General features: G+C 47.4%; 1 protein-coding gene across 4 annotated transcripts in view; it reads left to right on the top strand.

The window, feature by feature from the left end:
• Positions 1-25,651, top strand: part of LOC119371838 (forkhead box protein P2) — a 476,643-nt gene that overhangs the window by 276,659 nt on the left and 174,333 nt on the right. For 2 of the 4 annotated variants that reach the window (XM_037642292.2, XM_037642293.2), the window contains exon 1: positions 19,717-20,610. In XM_037642292.2, the coding sequence (XP_037498220.1) occupies positions 20,341-20,610 (270 nt within the window). In that variant the 5' untranslated portion in view covers positions 19,717-20,340. Of the gene's footprint in view, positions 1-4,869; positions 4,897-19,715; positions 20,611-25,651 lie in introns of those variants that run through there. The other 2 variants (XM_037642296.2, XM_037642294.2) reach the window with 2 other exon arrangements.

The following is a 25,651-nucleotide window of genomic DNA, read 5'->3' on the forward strand; positions in this document are numbered from 1 at the left end:
GACGCTAGAAGTTGTTGTGTGCCGAATGAAGAGCAGCATGCCGCAAGAATTTTTCAAATCGGTTCATTACGAGCTGAGAAAAAAATCACAGCATATCCACGGAGTGAATGATGATGAGTGGGCGAAGCTGCGGAGGTTCATCGGTAAACCGTGAATCTTCCGTGAATTCTGCCCAGTACATCATCACCGACGTGAGATCGGGCGCGTTTATACTAAAGGTTCGATGAGTTATGACGACTTGCAGCTCACTTTAATTTTACATGTACGCTGTGAATTTTCATTGTTTAGAAAACCATTGCTTTAGAAAACATCTGGCGTCTTTCGTTAAGCTGCTGGCGTCTTTTAATTTTGCTTTAGAAACATCTGGCGTTCTTTCGTTTTGCTTTTACAAAACATCTAGCGTCTTTCTTTGGTTTATTTCATCAATCAACGGCGTTTTGAACAAAATTTTTATTGTTTAATGACGCACAGGAGAAATCTCACCAGGCACTACCTTAGAGGTAAACAATGGCTGCTAATGGGAATGAGAGACAGAAGAAGTCGGCTTTTAGCTAGCACTTACACTTCTACTTCTACTAACGTTTCCTACTGGAACATGCCAATGGCTGCTAATGGGGAATGAGAGACAGAAGAATTCGGCTTTTAGCTAACGCGCACGCTGCGAATTTTTTATTGTTCAACAACGCACAGGAAAAATCTCCCACCGGCACCACCTTGGAGGTCAAAGCGTAAGAATGGTTACGCACTACGACTACTACTACGACTACGAGGGACGAACGGGTGCCGCCTTAAGGAGCTTCGCCCCTAAAACAATAATTTGTAGCGGCGCGAAACAATGATGCGAGGAGGCGAGATTCAAACCCTTGCCACTCACCCCGTGTAGTCTTAGCAAGCCAAATCCCTTCCCTGCCCTCTTCACTTGACACATACGCATGAACACGTCATGCGCATGCATGGTCACGTGCCCGAGCCAGCCCGAGCACGCGAGCGGCGTTGCACGGCCGCTACCTTTGTTTTTATGCAGCGGCCGTGGGCGTTTTGTCGGCGTTCTCTGTGGTGTACTGCCTGTTTCTGCGGGACGGGCATGAAAGCTGAGACATTTGTACGGGCACGAGAGTGGCGTATCACGAGCCAGTGCCGCATTAACGTTTACTTGGACGCGGTAGAATAAATGAGCGTAATGAGTGCTCGAACGAGCCAGAACATTACTTTCGTTTCCAGGGCTGGCGTCTGCTCGATGCGCTACCCGCGGGGACACGAATGCATGGGAAAGGGAGGCACATTAGCCCCGCATCTCGCTGCAATTCACGAAAAAAAAAATGAAAAAGACGCACACATTCCCTTTGTGTGTCTCATTATTTCGCTGAAGTTTTATTAATCTATTCAAGCAACAAATTACACAAACTACACATGTCGTGTCAAATAATTATCGTAGTGTCACGTGCTACTGTTGGCGATGTCAGAGCACAGTCGTCTACGTAGAGGAGCGACGCCACAGCACTACCATCTACGTAGGGCCATTTTCTCATGTACGTCATCCCCTCATTCTCAAAAGCGCGCGCCCGCGAGAGGAAGGGCAAGCAGCGTTCACCTTGAAATTTGACCCATTTCCGCGGCACGTAGCGTTGCAAATTTTGACAGACGTGATCGTGAACGCCCAGTGTATGCATTGCGCTCTTTAGTTCAAAATTGTCTAACCTGTTGAGTGGCCCTTTAAGACGTTACACATTCGCGTTTAGCAAAAACGAGTTTCTTCAAGCATTTCAGTTGTGCGTTATAAAATAATAAAAAAAATCACAGACAACTCTATTATATTGCACAGCTTGCGAAATTACGCATTTGTATTTGGGAACGTCACATAGAGCAGCAGCTAATATTGTGAAAGCACATTTCACTTTCATATTAAAGGACCCCTGACACCGAATTTGGAAACTCGAGATGCTTGTGTTGTTTGATAGTCCTGCATGCGGGGGCACTTCTGACCGATTACGAGTGACGAGCGTTGCCTTTAAGATATTTTAATTTGGTTTTAAAGTAAGCCTGAGTGCTCATCTGAATTTTGAACTCCTATCAACATAACCACTAGTATGACGTAGACGTAGGCCCCTTGTGACGTTGCAGAGGTAAAGCAAGTGTTGTCGACGTCACAGACAGAAATATGCGTGGTGCACGGTATATTGCGAAACATGTTTGCTCTTTGCTCCTCCCACCTTCTCCTTCTTCGGTACGTGTCGGCAGGCAGCGTGAACTCTCCGTGTGTGGGTTCTCCAACTGGCAGTTCAACAAGTGCGTGGCTGACGTCACCCAATACTGAGCGCACGTCATCACGCGTGCCCCGAGGCGCGACCGCCGCTGCGCGCCGCTAGTTTCTTATCCTCTTTCGGCGCGCGTTTTGAACCTACACTAAAAATGACCACAATTAACGCTGCTAGGATTATTTAGACATCACGTTGGAGGATTTACGGTGTCATTCCGTGATTGCAAGACTTAGACCTACTTATTACAACATAAATGTCACAAACAAAAAATCGGCTGTCAGGGGCCCTTTAAGGCGAAAGCCTTGGATGTCTCAACAAACGCAAAAATTGGCCGTCGGCGGCGTCAACGCAAGTCATGCAAAAAATCGTCGTCACGTGATGACGTCACCCTGTGACGGAATCCTGGCTTCAGAGGTAGCCAAAATTTGTGACGACATCGTGACATCACATGACATCGTCGCTTGGTCAAAGGTGGGCAGATCACGGAGGCAGCGAAAAACCATGTGAGGTGCACAAAGTTTGCAATGCATCTGATCCTAGAGGCAATGCGAAACCACGTTAATGGATGGAAACAACTTTATTGTGGAGACAACTTTATTGAACCACGTTAAGCGCAGAAAGCTTTCTGAGGGGGGCGGGAGAGGATCGATACATCGGCTGAGAAGTAAAAGAAGAAGACGACTTTCGCCTTCGAGTCGTCTTAGGTGAATGCATAACGGACCCTATGAAGTTTTGTGACCTATTCCTATGAAAGAGCCGTCAACTGTCTTTTTTTTAAAGACGATAGTCTTTCTTGGGATACTTGAACGCAGAAATTTCGGTTTGTCTGTCTTTCTGTCACACGATTCAGCCACCCGGCCAAAGTTTAAGCACTTGCTGAACACCCAGCCATATTGAACTGGTAGCTGCGTTCATACTTGTGAACATTGTCGATCAAAAAGCAAATATTACGCATATCTGAGGCGCAACATCAATACGTAAGTATTAGGTGGTATGTTTCTTTACTAGAAAATACAGAGATACGTAATTCTAAAGACCCTAGTGTTTCTTAGGCTGCGCTGAAAATCCGATGCTATGCACGAAAAAGCGCGATATGGTGCTGCCACCTGGCAGTGGCCCTGGGAACAGCATCACGGGTGGCCGCGAATGAGACCAGGACTCATGTAGTACGGCCGGCACAAGAATATCGCCTTTCGACGACATTTGCAGCGGACCACGCAGATACGCGGCCAATTAATTTTTTCGGTGTAATACAATGAAAAGATTTAACCGAAGGCAGGGAGAACACTTGCTAAAAATAAAGTGAAAAGACTGCATAATCAAAGTGTCGCATATAGCAAACCGTGGAAGAGACCCATGCAAAGAAAACCTTAGCATGTCAGAATCATTACTTCGAAAGAAGATATGCGCGACATGTTTATAGCTTCCTGGCGCATTTATGCCATGACTGTCACATAGCCGCTGCCCGCAGGGCACCACTGCTCTCAGTTTTATTGACAAACAAACAAAAGGCGTATCACTCACAAATCTGACAAGTATCCCAGGCCTTGCCTCGTTGGAAAGCTACGAGCGCTCAACGCATTCCCTGGCAAGCGACAAATCACACTCTCATACAAAAACCTCGCACCGAGAGCTTTCCGGTGCGGTGCAACCGAAGACTGTTGTATACGCCTGAACGTGTAGTGCTCGTAGGTTTCTTGCTGACACCCAAAATCCACACGATCCCGCATGCGTTTTACTAAGACTGCTCGAAGGCGAAAGCTATCTTCTTTTTTTTTTCATCTCTGTTGATTGTATTGATTCCTCCCGAAAGCTTTCTGCCCATTACGTGTTTTTGCGCTGCCTCCGGGATCGCAGGCATTGCAGGCTTTCTGAACCTTACTGGGTATTGCAGGGCCGCCGGGATCGGCGCACCTTTGACCTAACGACCATGTCATGTGATGACGCCATCATGTGAAATCACATGATGACCTTATGTGACGTCATAGTGACGTCATCTGGTGACGTCATCACTTGCTGGTGCTTTAGCAGTGTGTGACGTTGGGCGAGTCGGTGCGTAGCTTGATAAAATATCTGTGGCGCAAATTAGACAAGGCAAGAAAAACAAGAGAAGACAGGATAGGGCACCAGGACAGGGTGGCGCCCTATCTTGTCTTCTCTTGTTTTCTTGCTTGTCTCATTTGCATCACAAATATTTTATTAAGACATGCTGATTATTTTTTTGACTCATGATGACGCCGCGGATTCCGATGGTCAATTTGTCCCGGGCTCATGCAACCATGTCGCTTCCTCGACCCGGGGGGTTTTGAGCAGTTCATCGTTACAACTTTCGTGTTTGATGAAGCATCTAAGTCTATCGCTTTGATAAGTGAGTAGTGCGTTTAAGTACTTTACCCAAAAGCTTGGGAGACGCCAACTCCAATGCAGAGCATTTGGTTCCGTTCCTGTTCTCTTTCATTGCGTTCTTTAGCACGTACGCTCCGCGGTTTGCTATCCCTCAATGTCTGAGCCAACCTGTAAACTGAAACTGGCGCCTGCAGTGTTTGTACGCAGTGCCGTTAACTGTGGCGTCTGTTTGCTTTCTTTCATGTTCACCCGGATGACTCACCAGGCGCCGCTGGATTTCTGCAGTTTGGCTGTGAGTAAAAAACGTTTCCTTTTCGACGCGGTTTCCTTAATAGGAAACTGATATGCCTTAGCGCACGTTTGTCGTGGCCTATCGAGTATTAGTTAAGGCCACGCTTGCGATAAAAATAGCTTGCGCGAAGCGAGGAGCACTGACTTCAGTGTCACGTGTTGGCTATCTCATGTCGCATGCGCGCTCGCGGACATCTATATGTGATTAGAAAAAAAAATCAAAAATTATTCGTAGGATAGTATTTGTGCCACTGAAAGTTGTCGGTTTGCTCTGAAAGGGAGTGGGGGAGGGGGGGGGGGGGCTGAATTTCGCGTGTCGACTGCCGTAGTCATGTGACAAGAACGTCGACACGTCTCCCACGAGTGACTACAAGCGGTAAATGTGATGCTGTCACATCATTGTTCACTGCGTTCCCGTTATCGACATACGCTAACACGCTCCATGTGATCCTGCTTTCTTCTGCGAAATGTATGCGTAATCCTGCTTCCATTTGGCAGTGCCATCTTGTGGACTTCTGCAAGTCCAATTCATGGTAATATCAGTCCCTGTGCTTTTGATGGGCATATAGTGGGGTCTGTCTTTGTGATCTACGTACCGAGCAGCTCATATCGTGGGGTGACTATCTCTAAAGTGCATTAGCCCCAGGATCATACAATGCCGGGAATATGACGAATTTCTCTTCAGTGTAAAGATTTTATATTCCTTTCTTTGAAATTAGTCCTCCATTTCATTTGGGGTTGCACACTACAGCTGGCTGTAGCGTGAAGCCCCTCTTCCGCCGTGGTCGTACAGTGGCTTCGTTGCTCGGCTGCTCACCCGAAGGTCGCGGGTTCGATCCCGGCCGAGGTGGTCGCATTTCAATGGAGGCGAAATGTTAGAGGCCCATGATCTGTGGGATGTCAGTGCACGTTGAAGAACACCAGCTGGTCGAAATTTCCGAACCCCTCCACTACGGCATGCCTCATAATGATATCATGGCTTTGGCACGTAAAACCCCAGATATTATTATCCGCGCTGCCCCCTGCTCGAAAATCTACGTGTCTTCAACCTCTCCAGAGCGTGATGGTGGTTGGCATATCAATGGCGTGGCCGCGGAATACATTACATCAATCTCTTCTTCTTCTTCTTTTTCTTTTAAAAATCCGCGTTTCGCCAAAAGTGCGCCTATAGCTTAAACAAATTTTTCAGGTTGTGCATAGGTTTTCGAATAGCTGCTTGCCGAAGTATTAAAAAAGGCAACGGAAAGTCGACAACGGAAACGCGTCACAAATAGAAGACATTTGCATTCGAAACACATGCGCTATGCATGTGTACGCGACGTCAATATTCAAAGTGCGCGCGCTATTGTAAAAGTCGTATTTTTTGGTTGGTAACAACTTCATTGTGAAAGTCATATTCTATGTATTTTTTTTATTCTGGTGATTTTTAAGCAGGTAAGGTGACGACGTATTAGCGTAATTTCAGAAATTTGACGCGACAACAAGCATAGGCGAAAATGCAAGCTTGGTGAACTTCGGACCGGTGCATTTGTGCAAAAAACGTTTCCACACATACAATAAACGTCATTTCGTACATATGCCAGCAGTTCGAACAGATGATTCTGTTTGGATCGGCAGAGATAACAAAGGCACGCAGAATAGCCATGGTAAGCGTCCCATTGGCTACCCCAGGCTGCGGTATTGGGAAAGCGACAGAAAATTTTCGAGATAATAGTCATAATTGTAGGATTTTTACGTCCCAATACCACGGTATGATTATGAAGCACACAGTAGTGGCGGGCCCCGGAAATTTTGACCATCTGGGTTTCTTTAACGTGCACACAAATCGAAGTACCGGCCTCTAACATTTCGCCTCCGAAATGCGGCTGCCACGGCCGGGATTCGATCCCGCCACTTTCTGGTCAGACATCGAACACCATCACCATTAGGCCACCGCGGGAGAAAAAAAAATTGGCCGCGTATCTGCGTGCTTCGTTGCAAATGTCGTCGAAAGACGATAGTCTTCTCCCGGCCGAACACATGAGTCCTCCTCCTCTATGTTGAATCGCCGCATCTGGCTCATAGCGTCGCATTTTCAGCGCAACCTGAGAAACACTATCATTTTCAACGCAGCCTAAGAGACACTAGCGTCTTTAGAATTACGTATCTATGTATTTTCTAGTAAAGGAACTCACCACCTAATACATACGTACTGATGTTGCGCCTCGGATATGCGTAATATTTGCTTTTTGATCGACAATGTTCACAAGTATGAACGCCGCTACCAGTTCAATATGGCTGGGCGTTCCTTAAACTTTGACCGGGTGGCTGAATCGGGTAACAGACAGACAGACTGACCAAAATTTCTGCTTTGAAGTATCCCAAGAAAGACGATCGTCTCTAAAAAGAAAAATAATACGAAGAAAAGCGTTCTGTATGCAGGATCTTTTTAAGGGCCATCTGCGACAAAATTTTAGACCGTAAACAAAGCACAGTTTCAGATAGCGGCGGAAACACAGCGGATCCTGTATGCAAAATGTTGCGTTTGAAATTTTAGCTCATGGCGTCACGAAAAGTTCGCAAAAATGCACGTTCTTGGTACCGAAACTAACGAAAAAAAAAAAGCACTGACGTTACCGCTGGCCGGAAGTAACGCAAGAGAAAGGCATGACCTAGAATGGGCGGCGTGACGTAAGCGATAATGGGGCGCTGAAACCTATGAGGGGTCGCGTCCCTTGACTGCGTCGTCTACTTTTATGTTCCGTTCGAAGACTGATACCAAGAAGGCTACGCCATTACCAGCCCATGCCTTGGCAAGATTGCTTCACTCGTGTATAACGCTCAAGTACAATGATTATTATTTCAGCCAAAGTGAAATTTCTTTGACCCAAGGCGTTTCAGGGATTGTATTCACAGAACATCTGTTGCTCTGTGGAAGCGCCTCCTAATAGGTCAACGTTCTTACTGCTCTCGTTGACTTGTCATGTCGGTCCACTGATACGCATTAGTGCGGACGTCATTTCAGCAGTGTGTCTCAATAGAAACAAACAATACACATACACTGCTTACAGAGCTATAAGAGAGAAGGTCAGTGCAGGGTACCCAGAATATCAAATGAAGTTGCTCTCACCGCGAACGTCTTGTCAGCTCGCTTTCTCGACGTTGTCTTCGGCCTTAGCTTCGCTCTTTCGTTCGCAAGTCGTACACGCTTATTCATTTATTGTTGAAATGGCTGATAGTCCGTCGTGTGAATTCTGCGGATGCAGGGCTCACATGACGTCACTGCGGGTGACTTCACTGCGAGTGCGTCCGCTTTAACTTTGAAAGAGCAGTCCTCTCAGCCTCACTAGGCCAGCTAGACAGCCACCCCCAACCCTTCGGAGAAAACAAATTTCTAGGGCACTGACACAGCCCGTCTAGAAGGCGAGCCGCTCCGAGGGCGGTGTTGGGGTTTCTTCGACAAACCGCCCTTTTCACTACGCCCCGGCGCATGCGCCCTCCCCTAGCGGAAAAGTCGCGAATCATCTCCTCATCTCGGTGGCTATGCTTCTGGCAGTACCGGTTCTCCCGGCCCCTACCGATACGGCAGAGGGCAGCGCAGGAAAATGAAAGAGGCGTATTGTGACTTCTCTTCTTCTCTTTCCTTCCTTTACAGCCCCTTTCCCCTTCCCAAGTACAGGGTAGCAAACCGCAGACTTCCTCTGGTTAACCTCCTTGTATTTCCTTTATATTTTCTCTCTCGTGCTCGCCACCGTTAAACGTGACGCGATTAATCGCGTAATGTGAAACGCGGATATGACGCTACATTCGGGTTCTCCTTCTCTCTCTCTTTCTCTCTCTCTCTCTCTCTCTCTGTAATTGGACAGTAGCTATAAATTCTAAGTTGGCTTCGGCCTCTACAAAATGTTCAACATGTCGTTCAATATTTGTTCACGAAATGTTCAACAAAATGTTCAACATCTTATTGAACATCTTGTTGGACAAAATGGCGGTCAAGCGGAATTTTGCAACGGGTCCCTGAATGCCCGTTGCAGCGACACCTGTGCCGTTGCGCGAGCGCCACCGTCATTCATCAGGTGGAGGCCATCAGATACATGTTGCAAGATTATGAATCAACACACGGTGAGTCAGGGCGCGGAAACAAACGATATTGCGAAGGGGATTCCGCCGCGATCGCATTGTTCCTCGCGTTGCTGACAAACGGAGATCCTCAGCACAAAACGGGGATGTCACAGAGCAGGTACCAGATGGATCGCCCGTCTGTAAACCGCGGTACACGGAGAGCGACATCGAATTCATTCGCTGAATTGGATGCCCTTGAAAACCGAGCTAGGTCAGTAGGACATTCTTTCGCAATTGTTTGAAATAAGAGGAAAGCTTGCTTGCATCTGTCGACGCCATATACGGCGCAGCTGCGTTCGCTTTCGGAAAAACAGCGCTGTGTATACAATGCATTTGTCTACCTGCTCCCGTTGCGGACGTAAGGCAGTGGCGCAATCGACGGTGTATTGCAACTAAATGCAGGAAAATGGGGTATTTGCGTCGCAAGATTTCATGTACTCACCTCTCCGTTGTTCTGATGCGCGCCATAAAAAGACCTTGCGTTCGAAGCAATAAAAAGAGTTGAGAGTTCAGCGCTGTATATGTGCATCTTTCTGTGCGTTCCGTCTATTTTGCGTTGTTTAATCTTTCTTAAGTGCGAACCAACTCATCCAAGTTTCCTATTTAGCAAATGCAGGAAACGTTACGCAAGTTCGCTCGTACGCATCCAGTTTGCGCTAGATAGAACTCTTTCCTATGGGTGTTTCTGACAATACACCGTCAACAACTGTCTTCTACCCTTTCTATTTTTGTCCCACAACAATGGACAGTCTTTTGCAGTAAAGTATGTCCCCCTTACGCACGTTGAAGGTGTCCTGACTTCGACTTCGTAGCGAAGGCAACGCTATACACTTAACTCCAAAGCCACTCTGCGTGTGTGCGATCGATCACTGCGAGAGTTGATGTCAGCCCGGCGCTGCGCATGCGCAGTGGCATATATCATGCGCATGCGTGCTTTCGTTCAATAGGTTGCTCGCTGTGACATCGGTTTCGTAGCGGGGCAACGCTTTTACGAGTAATCATCGATCGACTACAGCATCGGAGCTCCTTGCCCCACCAAATCGACCGCCGGGAAAATTATTCTAATCTGTGAAGTAGGAGCGCGCCTACAGGGATTTGTCGGGCACTTTAAGCGCTTTTCTGTCTTCTGTCGTCCCGACGAGCGCGCTGGAAGCTACACGGGGAGGGATGGCACGGGGATTCGAACCCTTGGGCTTCGCAGCGCAACGCCTTAGCCGTTAAGCTATATAGACAGCGGCTGATAAACTATTTTCGCAAGTCACGTTCAGTACTGCAATAAAAAATCAGGAGCTCTTCCCTTATCGGTAAAACGTGGGTGGGTAAAGCTTGGCGTGTGCGTGCCTGACCTACCACTCTCTTTCTTTCTTTCTTTATTTCCTTGTTTATTTATTTATTTATTTATTTATTTATTTATTTATTTATTTATTTATTTATTATTTATTTATTTATTTCTGCCTCATTGCGCAATGCTGCCTCCTAACTTTTTCCTTCCTCCATGCCGGAAATTGGACCTTCCTCCACAAGCATTGCTGCGCAATGCTTCATTTGCTACATGCAACAACGACGATAATGCGTTCATATCCAGGACACAGTGACATGTGGGCAACGTGAAATCGCAAGTCACCTGTATAAAAGATCAGATCGCCGTATCAGAAACGGCTGAACGCCGACAAGCCCGCGGTCGAGAGAGTATTAGTTTTGTGAAAACGGCTCACACAAATACGCTTGTGGCCAGCGCACCTTCGAGGGCCGCATTTTGGTACACTCTCCGCGTTTTCCGCGTATTACGCCGCCGCCGCCTCCGAAGTCCACTCCTCATAACCAAGGAGTTCTAAAAAAATTCTGGAGTGGAAGCTCTCGCAACGCCTTGCCAGCAAAAGTGAAGGCAGCTCTTGCCCACCAAAAAGCTCGGAAACATGTTCTTTTCTGGTGGTGCCTACTTAGAGATCAAATGGTTTTGATCTATTAGTATGAGTACTACGTTAATTATAAAATAAAAGATCGTTGTTGCCGACAAAAGTAACCTGTCGAGTGGAGTATTGGCGATTGATCTCCAATAAAATTTGCCATGACTTTGAAGCTTACTAATGAAAAACTAGTAACACAATGACACACTTGGAACAGTATCTGAGCCGTAAAAGTTGCCATATTAAACTCGTCTGGCGTGCGAGGAAAACGCTTGCTGTCCTTCGCCAAGAGCCGATGATTTATCCTGCCCCTACTAGGATGGCGGCTCTACTAAGATGGCGGCCGCAGCCGCCATCTTTTGGTGGGCACGGCTTCACTATTGCGCAATAATCGCCACTCCAGCGTCATTACAAGCTTCGATTGAGCACCGGTATTGAATCGGAAAGCTTTACAGTGCATGTCGCGTCCTTCCCCGCTCGCATCTCGCGCCAAGGATCAATCAGGCTGAGAAACAGCGTCGGCGACAAACAAGCAAACAAATGCCGCCGCATTGACGGCCGCTCGGCAGCCATGAAGATCACCCGCGGTGTGGCGACCTCGAATAGGCCCCGCTGGCATCGCAGTCGTGTTCGAGTTTTCGGGGAAGCGCGAGAACAAAGGAACCGCCGGGCTACGTAAACAGATCAATCAACGACGCGCAAAACAATTACGTTTGGCTAAGCAAGGACGTCAAACTAGCATCTTTGTCGCTCGTTCCGCTTGCCTGCGGCCCAGTTATCTTTTTCGTTGTTTCGTTAACCTTTTTATTTTCTAGTCTTATATTTCAATCTGCTTTGTTGTCAGGCGTGTACGAATGGGCATCGTTGTGGCCGAATCGAATAGTACTAGTAGCGAATCACATCGATTGTGAAATACGTTTTGAATAGTTTTTCGAATATAATATTAGTAATCGCTGGGGTTTTATGTCCCAAAGCCACGCCATGATTATGAGAGACGCCTTAGTGACGGGCTTCGGAATTTTCGACCACCTGGGGTTCGTTAACGTGCACCTAAGTCAAAGTACACAGGCCTGTGGCATTTCGTCTCCATCGAAATGCGGCCACCAGGGGCCGGGATTCGATCCCGCGACCTTCGGGTCAGTAGTCGAGCACTATAACCACTAGACCACCGTGGCGGTTTGGTGAATGTCTACCGTCTGATTGTATGCGCAATGATTCCCACCATATACGAGTGGTGCAGAAAAAAAAATAACTCAGCGAAACAGGAGTATGAAGTAATAATGCGCCAGTTGCTATGCAGGGAATTAAAGAATTAGCGCGCTATTTGGGGTGGGTTATCACGTTGCAGGACCACGCTATTTATTAGTCAGCCTATAGGAACCGTTGGTAAAAAGTGGATTTCATTCCTACGTTAAACACTGCTTGTTAAGACATGCGCAGTTAACTCGTGCGGTGTACGCACACACACCCGAGGAAATGGTGGTGTTTATGCGACGCATAATTTATTTAAAAAAAGAACAGCGCAAAATCCGCCAGCAGAACAAGCCACTTAACGCTTCACTGTGCAGAGCGAGTCTGACGTCATCTATACGGTTTGCATTGATGCTCGCGTCGCAAACAATGACGCGCGAAAACATTGATCGACCGGAGCTGCTCTAAGCAAACAATGCTTCGTCAGGCCCAGCAACACAAACGGTGCAATCGCGCCGAGCAGCGCCTGCGTTGCGCTTTCAATAAAGCGCTCATCTGATGCCAGGCTATTGAAGTCTCGGCTCAAACCGTGCGCAGGGCTTGAGTTACCTCGTAGAAGCTGGACAGAAAGAGCGAGAGAGAGAGAGAAAGAGGGAGAAAAATGACACCATCTCCCACTAAACGGAACCATGTGTGGATGCGAAGCAGCGGGGAGGTGGTTCACTTGAGCGGGAGATGGTGTAATTTTTTTAGGAGCTGGGGCGAATGCCCGCGCCGTAAGCTGCATCCATCCATTCAAAGCGTCGTGGAACGCGAAGGGGAACGCTCCGCGCGTCGTGTCTTCCCTCTAGCCTGGCCGTTAATTCTCACAGGGCGAGCGGGGAGCGCGGTCGACAGGCGCGCGAGAGGCGGGGAGCGCAGGAGACGAGAGAAGGGGGAGGAGGATGCGCATGCGCAGTAAGGGTGGTCACGCCGCACACCACCGGTTTGAATTCCGCCATAAGCTGCTTCACATCTAAAAACACACAAGAAAAGGTTAATCGTATTTCACGTGGTCTGCTACCCTACCGTGGGAGAGGGATAAACAAGCAGAATATTTAAACGCGAGTTTGGAGCTTGATTAAGAGCGTAGTTAGTGAACCTTAAGCGAGATAGAAATTCTATAAACTGTGTTTCGACAGCAAAACTGGCTGGGCGAGACCAAAATTCGTCCGTTCTATGTAAGCAAAAACTACTAGCTCGCATGTGCCGCAGAAATTGGGCAATACCCACTGCTCACCACTGGTCCACTAAAAATGAAGAAGGAAACACACGGGCGCCGAACGTCAAGATTTCTGGACAGACGCAGCCGATAATTGAGAAAGAAATTAATTAACCGTCGTAATTAGCCCAGTGATAAAAACCGGGGCCGCACAGCTTCCTGTTAATGGTCTGTACGGAGTGTTTGGGCAGGAATTTTATTATTTTATGCTAGTGTGGTTTTTTGTGTGTGTGTTTCTTTTTTGCATTTTATGATTCGTTGCGATAACTTCCAGTCTAAAAAAAAAGTCAATGAGTAGACTGTTACTGGAAACAAAAAGAAAGAAGGGGCGCAAACACGCGATACCAGTAGGCGATTATTTCCTCAGACTGATGAGCAATTCCACTTATTTGTAGAAGCAATATTGAAGTAAGGCTGCAGCTGTATGTGCAGGTCTGTTGCCCTTCGCGACTTCAGCAGTGTCTGCGTCCAAAATGCAACTAATACGACGTATGTCACAAAATAGGATCCTGGAAGCCTTAAAAAAACGTAATTCGTTTGCTGTAGGCAAAAAGAAAGTAACTCGGTATTTTTTGAGAGCCGTTACCCTCATAGCCCTGCTACAGCCTATACATGCATAGCTTTGTTCAGTGGCACACACCGCTGCGCAAGCGTCTGACAAAACAATCAAAGTGCTGGTCAAACCATGAACGGCGTTTCGAAACCCGCATAATCAGATGAATACGTCACTCGCTATAGCTGCCGAATTATTGAAACTCACTGCGGACGTCTGCGTACACATTGCTCACGATGAAGCACCGTCTTTACTGCGTCTGCAGCTCCGTGCTGGGAGGCAAAGTCGGAGGGTTGCGTCAGTCAATCAGCAACGAAACCCGGCTACGCGTATTGTGAGGGTCCCGTTGCAGTCTAGTAGATTCTTGTAGAAGACTTCAATTCATTGACTGAGAAAAGAAAGTAGGGGGGGGGGGTCGCCCATTTTCTGCACTGATTGCTTCATGAAGTCTTCGTTCTTCCGGTGCACTATTAACAACGTTCAGAGGGGCACCAGAGAAACCCATACTGCGGTCATAATCATGGTCCCGGATACATTGCTGGCTATAGCTAGAAAACTAGACGAAAACATCTACTATCCTGGCTATATGTAGCACCTTATGCAGGGCCTGGTTAATAGGGTGTGATATTTCACGGATGGTTCCGAGCCCATCTGCCGTAACTGCCAGAACAACGACCACAGGCGTCGTTATACAACATCGTCAGCTCTCACCGTGATTGGCTACCATCGGGCTTCAAACCCTCGACGCTTTCCCCATCAGCCTTGTGGTGCTTACATCACCCCGAAGCGCGCCTTTCCGTACCAGGAATAAGAAAGAAGAAATACCTTTCCACCTTGGTCTTGAAGCAAGCAGCTCTGGAATGTTTGCACACATTCTATGCTGACAGAATTCACGTCTACATGGATGGCTCTACCACCGAGACCAGCTCTACCGGTGCCACCGTCATCCCATCACGACACATCAACCTGACTTACAACTTACAAGTTTTGTCACGTGAGCCCACCCATAGAGTTTCCTAAAATTAACTAGAGGGGACTCTGGCGCTGCGATCGTTCAGCTACCATGGGAATGATGGGTAGTACACGGATTTGTCTAGTCTTCATACTTGCGGGCTTCGAACGCACTTGTGGCATTGTTTATTGCTGTTTTTTTTTTCTTTGGGATAAAAGAATTGGTCGTTGTGAACTTCGTGACTAAATTTGAACTGGGGAGCCTAAAATAGTTAAGTGGTGAAGTAGAACTGCTGACCGTTTGCTGAACTTCGTCTTGCGACAAAGCGGATGCAGGCGACGCCGAGCCGAACGGAGCCGAAAGTACGAAGTTTAGACAAATCCGTGTACTACCCATCATTCCCATGCTGGCTGAGGCGCCATGCCTTCGAGCTCCCAAAGACACTAACGCAAGAGTTCCCTCTAGTAAGTATTGTAGGAAACTCTATGGGGTAGCCTACCGGGCTCAGCCCTGGTTAACCTCCCTGTTTTTCTTTTATTCTTATTCTCTCTCTCTCTGTTCTGATTGGCTTACAGGACACGCATAGCCTCCCACTGTACCGGATAAAAATTGTCCAAACGCGGAGCATTAAGCGCACACGCTCGCGGAGGCGCGAAAATGTTCCACTGCGCAGTTGTCTGTCCTGAATCGTCGTCAAGGGCTCTTAGCATACAATAGGCGAACCTTCCTCCCCACTTTGGAACTCGCGATCGACTCTCTTTACCGTTTAGCCTAGCTTTAACCACACTGCACGCAATTGAGGTGAGTCGAAGCATGCCGATTCCCAGATATTCTCATGGGACACATCAACGTTTTGATCGTCAGGTGGCGTGCAATCAAGGTCGCTGACGTTTGTTCTGGTCCGGTTGGGCGAATCTATAGGTCACTACTGCGCTGTAAATATATCCGAGATATATAGCGAAGGCTGTAAGAGATGCAGCTGCAGCGTCTGAACGACGCATTTTGAACTGCAATTTCTCGGAAATGCTCTAACGTCACGGTGCATATGTACGTGGTAAATAAAGCGAGGCTCCGCCGTCCGCGTTGTGAAATTTCGCCAAGCGTCTGAACGTGCTTTCTTGCTCGCGGAAAGCTCTTATAGGCGTTCTGTTCAGCCTGACGAGGCATGTGCCCGTGGTGTATGGTTAAGGCGTGACCTCTGAGATTAGCTCCGGCAACGTGCCGTAGCAACGATGCATTTCCGGGGCTAATCTGAAGTTTTGCTGAACTTCGTCTTGCGATGAAGCACCTGCAGACCACACGGAGCCGAAAGAACGAAGCTTAGGAAAATCCGCATACTACCCATCATGCCCATGGTGGCTGAAGCGCCATGCGTTGCAGCTCCCATATACACTAGCGCCAGATTTCCCTCTAGTGTGCTAGCATGAAACTCTATGATGAGGACATCTTACCTTCTCTTCTGGAGGCGCAGGGTGCAGTCGTCGGAACACTGTTAGGACTTTTATTTACGCCTGTCTTGTGTACATTCGCGCTGACGTCAAACTTATGGGTGTGCGTAAGTGGCAAGCGTGGTTGGGTGACGCCATACCGGAAGCCGGGTGACGTCATGCTCGAAGGTTGATCTCCTGGGAATTGTCGGGCTTGAGATTTAAAAAAACGCACAGGTTCCCTTACGCATTCGCCCAAGACGACTAGAAGGCGAAAGCCATCTTGCTCTTTTTCTTCTCCTTCAATGTATTGAACCTCCACCGCCCCCCTATAGGAAAGCTTTCTGCACATAACGTGGTTTCGCACTGCCTCCGTGATCGCCCCGCCTTTTACCAAGCGACGGTCTCACGTGATGGCGTCACCATTTGACGTCATGGTGTGTGACGTCATGATGACGTCACATATTTGGTCATATGTGACGTCACGATGACGTTTATGGTGACGTCATCACGTGATGATTATTTGCATCACTCGTGCTCATGCCGACGCCGCCGCGCGACCCCGGTCGTCAATTTTCGCTTTTGATGAGGCATCTAAGGCTTTCTCCTTAAACTTATATTCTCATTTAGCAAAAAGAAAACAAGAAAGAGTCGGGTCAACTACTTTAGCTTTCACGTGGGACCCGGCAGTGATCAGGGCGACTACGATGACGCATAGCGTCTTCGTTCTCTGGAAAGTGGCGGTTGCGACAGAGGCGACGACGCCGTCGCGTATCGCGTCAGTACTGGCGTCAGTGCTTTGCCGTATGAACTTTCGCGTCCCTCACGCGCGCTTTATTAGAGTCTTTTAGCAAGTTACGGAAATACGGTACGCAAATACGGTAAGGCAGTACGGCACCACTCCTCCTTTCCCTGTCGTTGAGCGGCCAAAGCACAATCAGCGGGAAAGGAGGAACGCTACCGTACTGCCTTGTACCGTATTTGCGTACCGTATTTCCGTAACTTGCTAAAAGACAATACTCTCTCGAGCTAACGGCGCTTTAGCTTCGTTCAGACCCGTGCGAAGATTTCTTTACGGCTACTGAAACTTTACATCGCTCATTTCATTCGTCGCACCGGCAATTCCTTCATTTACACATCTACGCACGCGTTTGTGTTTATAACTACGATTTTCAAACAGCGGGGCCTTCGGTTCCACACTGTCACCGTCAATGAACAAAACACAAACGAAAGCCGATATTTGTCAGACACCTTTCGTTGTAGTTGAGACGTGTAAAACACATTCTCAATAGTTATGTTAATACAAACCGACGACTCAAGCCGCGCCCCGATATGAGTCATAAGTGCGATAGATCGCCTAGTTTCGAGAATGATGAGTCATAATCGAATGACACCAAATAAATCGGTTCTATTTTTTTCCTTCGGCAGAATATAGATGCTGCTGGAGAAAAAGAAAGGAAATTATTGACAGAGAAGGGCTGGGAGGTCGGACGTGCCTCGAGAGCTATTGTGTGGCAGGCCCGTAGCCAGGAATTTTTTTCCGGGGGGGGGGGGGGGGGGCACTTGCTGAAAACCTTGACTATTTGAGAAAAACACCTATTTTCATTCTTTATTTTTCGTAAAAACACCTACTTCATCAAGATTTGGGGGGGGGGGGCTGCCCCCCCCCCCTGGCTACAGGCCTGTTGTGTGGTATAGAATGTACTCATGCATTTGGGTAAGGGAGAAAATCAACTTAAGAAGACGGTGAAGGTGACGGTTATCATGCGAACGGAAGAAGTCTTCAAAGAATTGATATAGACTAACGTTAGACCGGAAGGTGGTAGGTCTTTAACACACGCTCTCGTGACGCCAATGGGCATAAAAGGAAGGAGAATTTGCGCCCTGTACTAGAATACTATTAGCTGGCTGCATTACTTGTGAGTGCACGTAATATTTGTGTGCTTATGTGATCATTGTATATATCATAGTCACCAGCCGACACCTGGAGTAGCGAGGCAGGCGATAAACCAGTCTAACATCTCCGGGAATTTTATTAAAGATTGTTTTTTTTTTCTCTCTCTCTTCTGTTTGTGTTTCTTGTCTTTGATTATCTCTCTGCTATTTCATTCTTCATCTCCTATTTTAATTCTCTCCTCCCGAAAGAGCAGAGAGGGTTCAGTTGTCACACCGGCTCGCTCCCTATTACCTTCGTGCCCTCGTGTATTTGTCCATGTTTCCATATCAGATAATCATAATTGCTTCGCTAAAAAAACAAAAAGAAAAAAAGAAGGAAGATTGCGACGCTGTTGGAACTATGTATGAGCTGCAACGTAAGAAGCTTTAGGTCCAACTTGAAGATTCCGCCGGAAATACGCTCGAGGGACGGAACAAGAAAGGGAGAGGGCTCTTGCTCTTCCAACAAACCACATCACAGCCTAGAGTTACTGGTACTCACAAGAGCACAACCCAGAGTTACCACGGGTTGAGCGCCATCTACCCATAGTGCCCTTGATATGTTTAAAGGCGTTCAACTCCCCACGTTGAACTGGCTGTGTAACGGTAAGGCTGTCTCCTGTAAGTTGACTCGCCTGCTCCAGTGCAGTTGAATTCAGAGGTGTATCTTATTCCATGATTGGCTCCGATAGGACAGTCACATGATTGGCTCAGGAGATTTGAGAGGCGGACACGAAACAACAACCGCCGTTCAACAGGTTCAAACAGGTAATCTTCAACGGGCTGAAGAAAAAAAAAAGGAACATTGTCCGCTGCCCAGCTGAACACGGTGTATTCACCAACGCACCGATAAAAAAACTTACGACACGTGTTAGGTTAATAACAGAAAAAATACTAAAATATGCAAAATCAAGCACGTTCTCGCATTGCACAATAACATCCGGAGTCGTAAAAGTCGAGATAAAAATTGTGGACGGGGATTCACACCTGCGTAATCATTTATTTATCGTCCCTGCTCGCCTCTTCAAATATGGAGCGCGGCGAGCGTACGCCGCCGCTAATTTCGTCTACGGCTTGGCGGTCAGCTGGCGATTCCTCGTCGGAGATTGATATGCACGCACGTGTCGAAAAGGAAGGCGGCTCCCGTGCATCAAAAATGCGAATGCGAGCTGAGAGAGAGAGACGCCGCATTGAGAGAGGAGGCGTTTGCGAGAGGCAAGCGCCGAGATGGCTCGAAAACAACAAAAGCAGAACAGCAAAGGAGAGAGAGGGAGAGAGTAATACACCGCGTGACTAGTGAGCCGCGAGAAGACGCAGAGCGCTTCATCATTGTCAGATCTCATTGCTTGCCATTATTTAGGCCAGGCTGCGCGCAAAAAAAGGCGAGCTACACAGTCGGCGCGTATTGCCGACTCTCTTTGCTTTCATTGTTTCCTTCGATTCGACGACGCATTGTTGCAGAAGAGGAGGAGGAGGAGGGGGAAAGAGAAGGCGGCGCGACGGCGACGGGCCTGCATTTCGCGATCCCCGTTCCCAACACTGCTGCTATTGCTTCGACAGAAGAGAAAGGGAGATAACGAGGACCTCGCGAAGCGAAGAGCGAGTGCGCGCTGCGGCGTTGGATGTTCCGCGTTAGCGAGAGGGGACCGTACGTTTCGCCGATAAGATAAGGAAAAGTAACGCTTCTCTCTCCCAAGTCGTACGAATCCCTCTCGCTCTCGTCTTCTGTTACTTTGTGAAGAGGAAGAAGAAAGGAGGGGACGAGGAGACTTCGTTTCGTTTCCGTCGTGACGCCCGATTACGAGAATACGCGTGCTGCCTTTTTTTATTTTTTTATTTTTTGCGATCGCGCAATCTCTTATCAGCTTCCTTTCGGCGAGATATCAAGGGTGCCACATTCCCTCTTGTTCGCAACTGACTCGCTCCTTACAAGCTTCAACCGAGGAAGAAGGAAGGAGAGAAGAAACCGCCCTGCGATATCCTGTTCACCGGAACTTTTTCGGCCTCCTTGTGTGCGAACCGCGGTCTCTTGGCGCGGCGACCACCGCCGCCAACCTCCTCTCCCAACTTCGATATCGTTCCGTTTGGGCATCGAGCGATGAATCGCGATTGAACACGATGCACGGCGCCGGCATCGAAGAGTTCGTGCGACCGTCGACGAGTCCCACGGGTGGACATCACCATTTCCGCCGCTTCGCGCCGGTCCCTTGGATTTTGATGTGTGGTGGGGGCAACGGTGCAGTGGAGGGTTGCGGCAGTGGGACGTCTCTGCACCAGGTGCACACCCAGTGTGACCCTGGGTTGTCGGCGGTGCAGGAGCAACTGCACCCACCCCCACCGCTACAGCCGCCGCCTCCTCTTCCCGCTGGCGTGATGAAGTGGGTAAAAGTGAGTAGTCTCTCTCCCTCACTCTCCTATGGCATATTATCTTTTTTTTCAGTAATTTCTTGGTATGCGTGTTGGTTCAAGCTAAATACTGAGAGTACAGACTTTCGGGCTAGTTGTTTCGGTACATCCAATGAAGCCATAGCGCTGAAAACACACAGACCAAGGAAGAGAAAGCGCACGTCCTGTCCGCTTGCTTGGCCACTGCGCATTTAGCGCTATGGCTTCATTCAAGCTAAATGTTTCGGGATGGGACGTTTCGGCGAGTCTGGGGTGAACAGTCAACGAAGTCGTCGCGCAGCGTACGAGAAAAGGAAATACTTTAAGCATGACTAAGTTTTACGAAGAGGAACGCAACAAAGTACTTTGTCAAATCTATTGTTTTTTTTAACCACCTACACTTGTGTGCATGTCGCGCAAACGTCTTATTCGCAGCCGCTACTTAGCTTCTTCATAGTTTCGATTGCGCGGATGCATATGGTACACGTCACTGTTTATACTGTATGTCGTCCGCCTTGGTAGTGTAGTGGATACGGTGCTCGGCCGCTGACCCGAAGGTCGCGGGTTCGATCCCGGCCGCGGCAGCCGCATTTCGATGTAGGTGAAATGCTAGAGGCCCGTATACTGTGCGATGTCAGTGCACGTTAAAGAACACCAGCTGGTCTAAATTTCCGGAGCCCTCCACTAAAGTGTCCCTCCTAATCATATCGGGTTTTTGGCACCTAAAACCTCGAGATAATATTATTACATTGTATGTTCTAATTTGCTTATTTTATGAGTGCGCTAATTAGGCGGCGAGATATTACGATAAATCAGCCGACACCTGTACCGAACATTTACATTATCATCGCAAGTATAAACCGATCAATCAAACAATGAAGGCAACAGCTCAATAGGAAGCGGACAGGCGCGTAGACGACATTTCACTTGAGATTCAAGAGCGTGGATGCTGTGCAACGTCTGAGAAAAATGTAACCGGTGTGATGTTACATTAGAAAATAGGTGCGGCTAGAATTGAAACAGAGTGTAGGTATTCCCTTCCGTAAAAATATTGGGGAGGCAGTAATTACTGAAGCGGCCTCATTAGAAGATGACCGGGAGGCGGTCAACTGCTTGCGCACTCTAAGCGGCCAAGGACTAAAAAACGGTAGTGGGGTTCGTTCACTTGAAAAGTGGCCGTATTGCCACAAACATTACTCCCTAAAGGATGAAAGATTCGTCCTTGAGAGACTGTGAGGGGACGAACTTGTTGGTCGTCAGTAGTTTCGAAGATGCAAGAGAGAGAGAAAGATAAAAATCAAAGTACACTGCTGTGTTCTTACATTTCACTCCCATCAAAATGCGTCCCTCGCAACTGGGGATCGAACTTATATCCTCGGTCTTAACGGTGGTACACCTTGTCCTCTAAGCTATATATAAAACGGCGGGTAACTAAACTTTGACCACAGACTCTGGATGCAATAATGCTTGTGTGCTTAAATTTTGAATTGAGCCCTGCATGGTGTCGCATTTTCTATAGTCCTGAGCCCTATGGTTTACCTGGGCGAGCCTCGCGATAGTCTGGGGCTGCAGGCTTACATCATCAATGCGACATTTGCATTCCTGAATTTTGCTAACCCAAGCCAACCCTTTCGATCGAGGAGGCTAAATTACTGATAACCCCAGGTGGTCTAAATTTCCGGAGCCCCCCACAACGGTATCTCTCATGTTCATAACGTGGTTTCGGGACTTAAAACCCACAAAATTATTATTCGTACGGGTGCTTTGCTGCAGCTAACAGTCGGAACGTCAACGCACGTGGAGAAATCAGATAGTACGGACTACTCGGGGTGGACCTGCAGCAGTTTCCACGCGCTCGGTTTATGCGTGCCTCGGCGTTCGATAAATAGTCAACGGTAGTGGCACCTTGCCACTACCGTTGACTATTTATCGAACACCGACAGTAGCATTTTGCTGTAAATCTATCAACTTAGGATTATTACGGATGACGTCAAATCTGGCTTATGCATCTCATTCGTCCATTTCGTCCTTCGTTAACGTCACGCGATCACTGCGGCACTGCGCGTTGTTCTGCGTTCGCGCAGCATCGAGGCTGCTATATATTGTCCGAGTCGCCGTCGTTATCAGCATAATTTAATTTACAGTGCAGCTGATTAAATTCGCGCTATAAGATTTTATCGACGCCTTATCAGTTGGCAGGTTCGTTGGCCCGAAGGTCGCGGGATCGAATCCAGGCCGCCGCTGCTGCATTTTCGATGGAGGCGAAAATGTTCGAGGCCCGTGTAGTTAAATTTAGGTGCATATAAAGAACCCCAGGTGGTCGAAATTTTCGGAGCCCTCCACTACGGCGTCCCTCATAATCATATCGTGGTTTTGGGACGCTAAACCCCGTCAATTATGTATTAACTACGCCTTCAAACACATCCATGATGTCGAGAAAAAAATCTATCGTCCACCGCCACTTTCGCAACAACCCAGTTGTCGGACGAAACCGAATCAACAACAACAACAAAAATAACATCGTAAGCTATTGCATTTCCGTGCGTAGAAAAACCAGTAGAAGTCTCGGTTTCCGGTGCATGTTGTGCGGCCTGGGCCGGAAATGGTTTTAAAAAGTGACCGCCTGTGGATTTTTCCTACTGTATACAGTATATCGTTTTCTGGCATTGCTTTCTGACCGTGTCCTGTTACGTGTGTCTCGTGTCCTGCCAGCAACGGGCAGGTTCTGAACAAACTTGTTACCGAGCCAGTCGTTCGATCCTCCGCGGCGATATAGTCGCCAGAAGCACGTTTAGTTAGAGCGCGTGGCAGCGTTCGTTCGATTCAGACCACGTTCGGAGATGCTTCGAAGTGCTTGTAAAGCGGTGTGACAGTCGAAGATAAATATAAATCGTAAAATTTCGACGAGACGTACACCCTGCATTACCCGACCGTCGCTGGTTGAGTTAGGTGAAGATTGCGCACGTGGATAAGTAGTTTAGATCTTTTTTTGAGGGAAAAGACGTTTTAGAGAGAGAGAGCGGGGGGGGGGGGGCAGTTCCCTTTGTGTTCAGAGGAGACGTGATTGAGGTAACTGTGACTTCAGTGCTTGTTTCCTTCGATCAAAAAAAAAAGATAAGAAGAGAATGTCAGCCTAATTAGATGCGAAAGGCAAGGTTGACATAGACATGGCATACGTATTCATGCCGCCTCTAGAGTGGAACATTACATAATTGCGTGATTTCTTTTTATCTTGAGAGGAAGGAAGGGGGGGGGGGTTGATATATATATATATATATATATATATATATATATATATATATATATATATATATATATATATATATATATATATATATATACAGGGTGTCCCAGCTATCTTTAGCCAAGGGCTTAAAAATACAATATTAGAGGCAGGCGAGTGAAATCACTTGCAAATTATTGACAGCCACCTTGTGCACTACAGACAATTTTTTGTTTGGTAATTAACTAATTTGTAATTAGGTATATTTAATTAAATTGCTAAATATTGACCGTAGGCAAGAAATGCGGCTTGCAATGTTCGAGAGCGTCTTCAGAAGCCCCAATTCCATTATTTGCGATAAAGAAAGTTTCACGTATACTATTTTTTCCAAGCTGCAAAGAAAGCCCGCGAAATACAAAAAGAACCACGTGATTAGCGCATTCGCCCGCCGCGAGAATGCTGCCCTCAGCCGCGGTTAGAGCGAACGAAATCAGCTGCGGCCGCTACTAGGCGGCTCCGTTGCAGCGGTATAGGCTGATAAGTTGACGGTGGTTTCTTGGCCCGCGCTCACTACAACTTGCACCGTCACGCGCGCCAACTGGCTGACGCGGGCCAAAAAAACCACCGTCGAGTTATCGGCCTACCGCTGCAACGGAGCCGGCGAGTCGCGGCCGCAGCTGATTTTGTTCGCACGAACCGCGGCTGAGGGCAGCATACTCGCGGCGTGCGAACGCGCTAGTCACGTGGTTCTTTTTGTATTTCGCGGGCTTTCTTTGCAGCTTGGAAAAAATGGTATACGTGAGACTTTCTTTAGCGCAAATAATAGAATTGGGGCTTCTGAAGACGCTCTCGAACATTGCAAGCCGCATTTCTTGCTTACAATCAATATTTATCAATTTAATTAAATAATCCTAATTAACAAGTTAGTTAATTACCAAACAAAATATTGTCTGTAGTGCGCAAGGTGACTGTCAGCAATTTGCAAGTGATTTCACTCGTCTGCCTCTAATATTGTAATTTTAAACCCTTGGCTAAAGATAGCTGGGACACCCGGTATATATATATATATATATATATATATATATATATATATATATATATATATATATATATATATATATATATATATATATATATATCATTGGAGAGTCAGGTCTTCATTTCTTTTTTTCGTTTTTACGGACCTTATACCTTCTTCGATCTGATTTTAGCGATGCGCTACGAGAGCCACAATTTTAACATGGATTGGGTGCCGGTAGTTCTGATCCCTGCGCGTGCATGTGCGTGTGTGTGTGTTTGTATGTGTGCGTGTCTGTATAAACATACAAAATCTAAAATTTCATATTGGACGGGGCTGTTGGTATACGCCTGCGGTGATATGCGTTGGTTCTCGCATTTTACACGCGTTCATTTGGAACCAATATCTAAGAAGGCCCATTCTTCTTTTTTTTTTTCTTAATTTTACTAAGAGGCACAGCTGAGCCTTTCCTGGAGGTTGTTCTGTCACGGATGCAATGTGGCCAATCTTAGCAACTATATCGGCGCATTGCGCTTCTACGGTTAACTATAAATACTCTGCGAATGATTATCGCTCGTTGTATCTCTCAGACCCGCATCTTGATATCCTCTGCGACTCGCTATGACGCCGTGTAGACGCGAAAGAACCGTTTTCATGGCGAAAACCCAGGGTTCGGTATGGAAACCCACGTGTCCTTAATAAAAAATCAGACTGAAAGTCAGGGTTCGAGTCGGAATCGAACCCAGGTATTTCTGCGTGGTAGTCAATTATTCTACATACAGAGCCACTCCAATGCTTGAAAC

This window comes from Rhipicephalus sanguineus, chromosome 10 (genome assembly GCF_013339695.2).
Source record: "Rhipicephalus sanguineus isolate Rsan-2018 chromosome 10, BIME_Rsan_1.4, whole genome shotgun sequence".
Taxonomy (NCBI): Eukaryota; Metazoa; Arthropoda; class Arachnida; order Ixodida; family Ixodidae; genus Rhipicephalus; species Rhipicephalus sanguineus.